The 10,279-nt window shown below is 36.9% G+C and overlaps 2 protein-coding genes across 2 annotated transcripts; both read right to left on the reverse strand.

The window, feature by feature from the left end:
• Positions 1–1,141: 1,141 nt before the first annotated feature.
• Positions 1,142–3,799, reverse strand: LOC110899457 (F-box protein At4g35930). The gene is made up of 6 exons (XM_022146353.2): positions 3,701–3,799; positions 3,228–3,278; positions 2,112–2,575; positions 1,962–2,036; positions 1,740–1,849; positions 1,142–1,655 (listed from the first exon to the last, which is right to left on the reverse strand). The coding sequence occupies exons 3-6, from the start codon at positions 2,499–2,501 to the stop codon at positions 1,388–1,390; spliced, it is 843 nt and encodes a 280-aa protein (XP_022002045.1). The 5' UTR covers positions 2,502–2,575; positions 3,228–3,278; positions 3,701–3,799; the 3' UTR covers positions 1,142–1,387.
• A 3,244-nt stretch (positions 3,800–7,043) lies between these two features.
• Positions 7,044–7,769, reverse strand: LOC110901802. Its single transcript, XM_022148582.1, has 2 exons — positions 7,292–7,769; positions 7,044–7,147 (listed from the first exon to the last, which is right to left on the reverse strand). The coding sequence occupies exons 1-2, from the start codon at positions 7,767–7,769 to the stop codon at positions 7,044–7,046; spliced, it is 582 nt and encodes a 193-aa protein (XP_022004274.1).
• Positions 7,770–10,279: the final 2,510 nt, after the last annotated feature.

Below are 10,279 nucleotides of genomic sequence, written 5' to 3' on the forward strand. Positions count from 1 at the left end.
TTTCTTATACTTAGTTTTATATTGTAGCTCATTTTTTTCTACTCATATAAAGTCTGATGATCCTCCAATTTTTAAGGACAACCCTGTTAATAGCTATTATAAAATGATAATAACTCGTATATTCATACAAGTCCTCTCCTATGCGTTTGGCTTATTAGAAAACTAAAATCGATGCAACTTATTCTTCTCATGCTTAAAATTATATGTTACAAAACTCATCGCAAAACCTGCCTAAACAGTAACTTAGAACTTTTATTAGGTAAAACTGTGCAAGTGTTTCAGAAAGAATTAAGCTGAAAGATTTATATCTTAGGCCATGTGTAGTCATAAAGCCCCTTGTGGTGCGTTATGCGACACTTGTCGTGCCACGTCACACGGGGGCTTTATGGGGCGTTATATCACTAGAGCCCGTAGTCATAAAGCCCCTACCCATCATTACCTATTTAATAATTTTCAATATTATTAATTAATTATAAAAAAGCTTACTTGTTTGTGATTGGCCGAAGCTTGAAAGGAATCTCCACAACGCCGTTATTATCATCGCGCCACCTCAAAAAATTTTGGCCATAACGCCCTCCGTTTCGGTGTTCTTGGGCGTTTTCGGGCGCTATGTGGGGGCATGCCGCCCCACTACGTATAACCTTATAATGTCAAGGTTTCCTTTTTTCCACATATAAAAAGTAATTGAGTAAGGATTTCTTTTATTAGAAAATGTTATTTTAATTAGATTGTGCATTTTATATACTATATAGGGGGTAAAAGTTCTACTTTTCTTGCATTTTAATTACTAAATAAAAATTTTTGTAACATTTTTTATTCTAACTTGAACACTAAATATTGTTATTTTGCTCAGTATTTAATTTACCTAATTACCAAGAGAGCATTTGTTCTAAAACTTGATTTTTTTTTTCTTCAAACATGTCTGATTATTTAGTTTTACAATAGTTTTTATGCAAATTTGAAAACCCAAGATTTTGTATTAGTGTCACTCTTTGAAAATGTTCAGCCAGTGTATGATGCCATTTTTAAATTAAATATGTTTCACATGTAAGCCTGCTCTTTTGAGCAATGACTAGAAAGTTACAACAATAGTATAAAGTTCAAATCATCATGAAAACCCACCAATACTATAGTATTATCATAAACAAAAAAAAACACAACCCAACTCCTAAATGAAATCGTTCTCATAATATGTACAAAACATAACATTCAACATATTATTTGATTATCAACCATTGTATTCTACCACTCATCAAGCTGATGACTGCCCCCACCCCATTGGATTTTTCAAAATTCTTACTCTACCAACCCACTAGTAATACCAACCTAAGAAACATGAAACTAGAGAGGCTTACCACTATACAGAAATAAAAGACTGAAATGAAGACTAGAGAAGTTTATTCTGAGCAACAGCCTGGCAAAGCTCAAGCTCTTCATCATAGAACAACACGCGGTTGGAAGCGAATGATTTGCATATCGTTTTCGGTATTAAAGACGGAACAATGTAGCTAGGGTGAAACGCCGATTCTTGAAACAAAACCGCTGCGATCTGACGCATTTCTGTTAGCTTTAGGCGGGACGGAGGACGGGGTCCATGCCTTGGTGCTTTTGGAGTGATGGGTAGTTTGAAATCTTTGCTTTTACCCTCTCCCTTGCTGTTAAACATTTAATATAACGCCGTTAAATCATTAAACAACATGATAAGTTTCCAAAAGAGAAGATAAAATTCTTATGCTAACCTCACAAAAGGCCATTGTTCAGTAGGTTGTGGCGTTGTTGTGCACAATATTTCTTGTCGAGACCGATCTGGCGTAGTGTAGTTGAAATAGAACTGGCGAGCTATCACAACCTGAAGAATGAATATTCAAACCAATTTTTGAAACTTTTCTTATATGTAACTGATTAACCTTTGGCGACATGTATAGAAACAAAAATGAATTCGAGATTAAGAGAAAACTCACAGCTTTTCTGACTCTCTCCGAGACATGGAAAACCGCTCTAAGATGATCATGGTGTAGGTGGCAAAGTATCTTGACCTTGAATCACAAGTTACAGAAAAATGAGTCATATATTTACCGATCAATAGTAAATAGAGATGAAATGTGGATTACCAGCAACTCCATTGGAAGAGATTCAAGCCTGGACTCATAATCGGATCGATCCACTTCAGGAAATGGATCACGTGGTGTCTTAGGTGTTCTCTGTAAATTATTCTCCTTGTGCACATCAAGTGGTCCAGCCACATTACTATATCTGAACTTTTCAGGTGATAATATTACAGGGCTGTCATACTCATAGGCACATTCATTCTGAAACAAAGCGACGCTCTGACTATTCTCTGCATCCATAACATCAACCTTCTTTTTCCCGTTCGATGCTGATGCCTTGCTATTACGAAGCTGAGCAAGCGCACCTGGCTTCAAATACTTGTTTGAAGCATGTACGCGCTTCTTCTGCTTTGAAGTCTTTGACATTTTCTCTTTAGGTGACACTTTCCCCATTCTATCAGTTCTTTGCTTCCTCTACTGCTGCTCAAATCCAAACATATCAGATCCAGAAGACACAGCCAGTGTACCTACATTAATGTAATCGCATCAAAAATCAATTTAAACCTAAAAAGTCCCCAAATGTAGATAAATGACAAAATCAACACACAATCACCAAATACAGAGAAAATAACTAAAATATACATCTTTGACCAGCTTTTTTCCAAAATAGACATCACGTTTAGACTTTTGAAAACTACTTAAACCAATCAGATTGCACCAAGTAAGCTTCGTCGGCTGAGGTGAACACACTAAGCCGTCGATTGCCGACAAAAGTGCAAGCTAAGACATTGATTTCTGACAAAAGCATCGGCTGAGCCACCGACTTCCTACGAAAGCGTCAGCTAAGCCGTCACTTTTTGAACTTATTGGAAAGGGAAAAAATGCCAGCTCAGCTTACACTTTCAACGAAAGCGAAGGCTGAGCCAGCACTTTTGTTTATGTTGGAAGTTTTGAAGTCAACAGTGATTATTCTTGTAATTTTACAACTACTTCACGCAGGACCACCGCTTAAAAAGCTTATAGAGAACTCTGTCACTCTTGACATTATACTTCATCAACTACATGCAGTCTGCTTCAACAAGCTGAGTTAACTAACAGTCATGTACAGACACACAACCGGACTACAACTTAGAATCTAGACACATGAACTTAATTTCTGCTAATACTTAATATTATTACCGTCAGACGTCATCATTCATTTTCATCCTCTCACTCTGTTACTCAATTCACCTGCAAAAACAACCAAAAATGCATCAAAAACCTAAAATCAACAACAAAACAAGCAAAAACTACACAATCACAGCATCATACAGCACCGTAAATCATGTAAAACACATCAATTAACAAAACTTCACAACGAATTACACTTTAAAGCAGCAAACAGCCGATCGATACATCCACGAAAACAAAATCAAACTGCGTGCGTGCGTGCGTTCGTGTGTGTGAGAGAGAAAGAGATAGATATACATACATATATATATACAGAAATCAAGTAACCGTTTCACCTCAAAGTAACGAATTAATCGAAAATCATACAGCAAAGTAAAATATATATACAGAAATCAAGTAATCGATTCACCTCAAAGTAACGAACTAGTCGAAAATCAAACAGCAAAGTAAAATTAAGAGAGGAGGAAGTGAAGAACACGAACCTGTAGAGAGAGAAAGTAGAGAGAGAGAGAGTGAGTGAGTGAGAAAATTGGGGAAAAGGGGTTGCTAGGGTTTTAAATCGGTAATTTGAAATGATTCTGAGTGCCCGCCAAATAATTATTTATTTTGGAAATGAAAGAGAAAAAAGAATAACCGTAGATCTTTATGCTGACGTGGATAAGTTTGATTGGATAGGTGATGACACGGGTGCGTGGGTTGTGGGGAATCCAAAGTCTTTTATTCTGCATCGCTGGGGCCTGTTTATACGACCGTAAATTGCGGTTTATTTTATTTAAGATATTTATTAAGAGTCAGTTACATAAATCTTTTTTGTATATAAAATCGTGGCCGTAATTAGAGAATTTATTAGTATATCCATGCTTAAAAAAATTTCGTGATTTTTTTTTTAGAGTTAATTACTATTTTCGTCCCTGAGGTTTGTCAAAAATAACAGTTTCAGTCCATTAGTTTAAAAATTCCGAATTCAGTCCATTAGTTTCATTTTCGTAACCATTTCAGTCCACTAACTTAACTCCATCCATTTATTTTGTTAACTTTGAGTTAACTAACTAATTCAGGGACGGTTTGCGTCAGTTTTAGAAACACAGGGACTTAAGTGTAAACTCTAAAATATTAAAACAAAAAAAATAGTAAATTCCAAAAAATCAAAAAGATTCCAAAAAACCAAACAAATTCCAAAAAATTCTAAAAAATAATAAAAAAATTCTAAAAAATCATAAAAATTCTAAAAAAATCTAAAAAATCCAAAAAATCCGTTTCGGCGCAAACTGTTTCGAACCCGAACCGTTTCAAGCTGAACCGTCCGTACCGTTTCGACCCGAACCGTTTCGAGCTGAACCGTTTCGACGCGAACCGTTTCGACCCGTACCGTTTCGAGCCGAACCGTTTCGACCCGTACCGTTTCGAGCCGAACCGTTTCGACCCGTACCGTTTCGAACCGAACCGTTTCGACCCGTACCGTTTCGAAGCCGAACCGTTTCAAGCCGTACCGTTTCGAACCGAACCGTGCCGTTTCGAACGGAACCGTTTCGAGCTGAACCGTTTCAAACCGAACCGTGCCGTATCGAACCGAACCGTTTCAAGCTGTACCGTTTCGAACCGAACCGTGCCGTTTAAAACCGAACCGTTTCGAGCTGAACCGTTTCGAACCGAACCGTGTCGTATCGAACCGAAACGGTTCGGCTTCGAAACGGTACGGCTTCGAAACGGTTCGAGTCGAAACGGTACGGTTCGATACGGTTCAGCTCGAAACGGTTCGGTTCGATACGGCACGGTTCGGTTCGAAACGGTTCAGCTCGAAACGGTTCGGTTCGAAACGGCACGGTTCGGTTCGAAACGGTGCGGCTTGAAACGGTTCGGCTTCGAAACGGTACGGGTCGAAACGGTTCGGCTCGAAACGGTACGGGTCGAAACGGTTCGCGTCGAAACGGTTCAGCTTGAAACGGTTCGGGTCGAAACGGTACGGACGGTTCAGCTCGAAACAGTTCGGGCTCGAAACAGTTTGCGCCGAAACGGATTTTTTGGATTTTTTAGATTTTTTTTAGAATTTTTATGATTTTTTAGAAGTTTTATTATTTTTTAGAATTTTTTGGAATTTGTTTGATTTTTTGGAATCTTTTTGATTTTTTGGAATTTACTATTTTTTTTGTTTTAATATTTTAGAGTTTACACTTAAGTCCCTGTGTTTCTAAAACTGACGCAAACCGTCCTTGAATTAGTTAGTTAACTCAAAGTTAACAAAATAAATGGATGGAGTTAAGTTAGTGGACTGAAATGGTTACGAAAATGAAACTAATGGACTGAATTCGCAATTTTTAAACTAATGGACTGAAACTGTTATTTTTGACAAACCTCAGGGACGAAAATAGTAATTAACTCTTTTTTTATCTTAAAACTATATCATGGTGATACATATATATATATATATATATATATATATATATATATATATATAGGGTAAGGTTCATGCGAGAACCACCTTTATTGCGAGAACCGCGAGAACCAATGTGAACACAAGCTAAAATAGCTAAAAAAAACCTAAAAAAACCCTAAAAAAACCTAACCCCCACCCCCCCACCCCCCAAAAACCTAAACCCCCCACCCCCCCCCCAAAAAAAACCTAACCCCCCCCCCCCAAAAAAAAAAACCTAACCCCCCCCCCCCAAGCTAAATGCTAAAAACTAAAACCCTCAAAAAACCTAAAAAAAACCTAACCCCCACCCCCCAAAAACCTAAACCCCCCACCCCCCCCCCCTAAAAAAAAAACCTAACCCCCCCAAGCTAAATGCTAAAAACTAAAACCCTCAAAAAACCTAAAAAAAACCTAACCCCCCCACCCCACCCCACCCCACATGAGTTGGATCTCGCGGTGTTTTTTGGGTGTTTTTTAGATTTTTTTAGGTATTACTGTTTGTGTTCACACTGGTTCTCGCGGTTCTCGCAATAAAGGGTGGTTCCTAACGGATCTTTGTCCTATATATATATATATATATATATATATATATATATATATATATATATATATATATATATTAAAATCCAAGTAATCGGGTAATCTGTTTCATTGTTTTTTGTTGTTTTTTTATTTATATAATAGGCCATAACCCACTTATTTTTACTATTATCTATACTTTATTAACTAAGGTTAAATATTTCTAGTTAGGCTAACGGGTGTGGGGGGCATGAGTTGGATCATCAATGCCACATAGGACAATAAATTGTTACACCATCCTCTTGCCTCATCCACCATGGTTGGCATGGATTAATCCATGGCAACCATGAACCTACTTTCCTTTTTAAATATTTCTTTTTCTTTTTTCACAAAAATAAATTAAAATAAGAAAATAATTGTTTGGATCATGACCACACCCTTAGACCATGTGTAGTGGTAATAACTTATAATGCCCCCACCATGGGGCATTATCCGACACGTGTCATCCCAGTCAGCATGGGGCATTATAGCATAAAGTGGTGTAGTGGGGCATTATTCCAATAACGCCCATGCAATCATTTCCCAATTATTTTTTTTAAACTTTAAATACTTCATTAAATAAAAAAATACAATACTAGAAATAAAAAAATTAAAATCCGATTAAATAAAAAAAAATACAATACTAGAAATAAAAAAATTAAAATCTGAAATAAAAAAAAAAAAAAAACACTAGTTTTCATCTTCGCTTTCTTCACCCTCGCCAACTTCGTCTTCCTCGTCCTCCGTTTCTTCCTCTCCCTCAGGTGGTACATACCGAACCGACCATGCGTGGTGTAGCAAATCAACCATTAACTGGGAATGGTACGGTTCGTAACGCAACTCTCGCGCATTATTCACTCTTTCTTCCATTGACGCCTGTGGATGCTCCTCTTGAACGGCTTCTGGCACATAATTCTGGGCATTCTAAGATAACGCGCACCGTACACATCAATTATACCTTTATAAAAAAACATAGACAAAAAAAAAAGTAAAGTATAGGAATTATTGGACTTAAAAAAAATTAGACAAACATAAGCTTAAAAAAATAAGTTGTAAACATACTCGAGGTTTAAAAAAAAAAAGTAAAGTATAGGAATTTTACCGCGACAAAAATGCTCCAAGCTATCTCTCGTTGTTTTCTCCGCCATTTTTAGATACTCGTCATTGATGTCGGTAGTGTTTCCATAAGCAAGGATTCGTAACGCCGACGTACACTTTTGGATACCGGTAAATCCAAGTTCCCCTCTCGCATCCGCTTTTTGTTTAAAATAATCGTAGTTGGCTTCCAAGTCGTCGACTATGCGTAGAAATAACCGCTTACTCATTCGGAAACGACGCCTAAACATTTCGTTCGAATATGTCGGCTCCTCATCAAAATAATCTTTCATCAAACGATCGTGTGCCCCGTGTCGGTCTCGTTCAATATAACCTCTTTTACCTTTTTTTGCTTGGGGGCGACGACAATGCTCGACATATCTCATCGCTAGTTGACAAGCACTCGTAACCGCCTCTTGCTCAACCTCCTCATCGGTTGAACCATTGCCATCCGCAAAAAACTCGTTGTAGTAATAATTTACCATGGATGAAGAACTAGGAGAATCCATCAAGTTTTTTATAAAATGGTTGTATTTTTTAGAGGGATTTTGTGATTTTTTGGTTGAAAATGAATGAGTTTATATACATAGGGGGGAAATGAAATTAAAAAAAAAAAAAAAAAAAAAAACTAGCCGTTTGAGTTGGGATTGGGCATTCAAACCATGGTGAAGCGTTTTAATAAACACGCTGGGTTAAATTTTTTTCAAAAAAAAAAACGCCCGGAAACGCCCTATGTAGTGGGGATCTCGGCGTTACCCGGCGTTTTTTTTTTTTGAATTTTTTTTAAAAAAAACGGCCCACTACGGGGGGACTTAGGGTAGTGGTTTTGAATGGTGGATTAAAAGTGGGTGACATGGCGCTGATGTGGAGGGTCATGATAACCATAAGTGTCATGACCACACCCTATAGCCTTATAAAGTTTCATTTTAAACATCACAATAACATGATAATTAAATTAATATTTTGTGGATGTTACAATACGGGTACGGGTATTTCGGTACAGTACCCGTTTTGGTACCAATTTGTTTTTTATTTCAGTTGGGCATTCCTACGGGTACTAAGGGCATGTGTAGTCATAAAGCCCTTTTAGGGGCGTTATGCGACATGTGGCATGCCACGTCACCCCGGGGCTTTATGGGGCGTTATGTAATTTCAGGCCGTAGTCATAAAGCCCCTGTGTAATCATTACTCTTTTTTAATTTTTATTTTTTTAATTCATTTTGTAACGGTCATAATATTCAAACCTTCACCTCTTCACGCCGCGATTATTATCGCGCTGCACAAAAAATTTCGAACATAGCGCCGGGGGGGCGGTGTTCGCGGCGCCATAATGGCGCGATGAAGGGCTAAAACGCCCCAGTACACATAACCTAAGTAGGTAAAATCAGCACGAATAACAATATGGTACGATTATTAAATAGGTAAAATTGGTACGGATACCAATGCGATACTGGTATCAACTAAGTAAAATCAATACAAGTACCATAATAGGAAATAAAACATGATATAAAAAAAACTTTTAAAGTTCTATAAAAAAATTCGGCATTAGTGCCCTTTTTTATCTGTACCGATATCGAATTACCGAATATCGAAATCAATAAAACTGAGCACCAATATATCTACTGAATACAAAAAATCGGTACGAGTATAAATACAATACGAGTATTTAGGAAAAAAAAATGTCCATCCCTAATTCAAACCAATGCTAAACGGTTTCAAAGAATTCATTAGCTTTAAATACACGTTTGGGTATTTATATTTTTTTACCAAACAAAGAAATAACTTATGCATGCATATTTTAATCTTGGTTATATCTCTCAGTTTAAACTTGTTTAAACTTTAAACTATGTATGACACCGTTGAGTTATCAATTCTAAGCAGTAAGCGTAAAACCGATTTGTTGAGTAATAGACACTATAATAACTAAAACTTGAATAAAAAATATTTAACCTTGATTCAACTCTAAGGTATCTTTACAATAACCGAGTCCTCGTGTGGCGCTCCATCCCCACATCACACATGTATAGCTCATGTACTATGTATTAATGACAATCTTCGGTCCATACGATTTAGTAGGCTTTTTTTATTTATTTTTTACCCGGTATGGTTTGGCTATGAATGGCGCCCCATCCAAGTGTGGGGTTTTGATTGACTTCCTCACCTACAACATGCGATCCACAAGAGCCTCCCCATTAACGCTCGCCACTAAACTCACAAGAGCCCCTTTAAGGCTCCCTTTGGCGCCCACGGGGTGGAGATGCAACGCCAGGGGCGTTATTAGCTGATGTGAAGGTGGGGCGCCACCCAGCCTATCCATCAAACTCTACACCCTCTTTTACATTTTTTTATATCTGGATTAGCACCCTTGCCTCTAGTAATTGCTTAATTTAATCCAAAACTTGGTTCTTCAACAACTCAACTATTGTGTACATGTGACGTATGTTATTGGAGCAACACCCGATGCCAGGTTAATAATATGCAATTCCACTTGTCTATCAGGTGGTATGGCACCTAATATATGGAATACACCAACAAACTCATTAACTACAATCTTTATTATTCAAATTATCCGCTTAAGATTGTTTTAAATTTGAAATGTTTTGTTTGTATTTGTCACAATATGATTAATTACTCCTTTACAGGTATACATTCGAGGATAGTCATAGTTTAATACCTCAAATCTTTATTTATTTTAAAGTTGGTTATAAGAAAATATAGTCTGAAAATATTTAAAGTATTATTTTAAAGTTGGTTATACGAAAATATAGTCTGAAAATTTAGTCCAGAAAACCTTGTGTAGAATTTTCAAAACTTAATTGTTTATAGAAAATTCATGAAAAATCATTTAGTACACACAATTCCGATTCGTCCCTTTCTGGCGACAGTTTACGGCAAAATTTATTTAAAAATCCTCGTTAACTCTTTTAACGAAATTCCAGTTGGAGAATATCTTGATCTCATAGTACTACCTACTGTATAAATTTCAAACATTAAC

Source organism: Helianthus annuus, chromosome 7, assembly GCF_002127325.2.
Source record: "Helianthus annuus cultivar XRQ/B chromosome 7, HanXRQr2.0-SUNRISE, whole genome shotgun sequence".
Taxonomy (NCBI): Eukaryota; Viridiplantae; Streptophyta; class Magnoliopsida; order Asterales; family Asteraceae; genus Helianthus; species Helianthus annuus.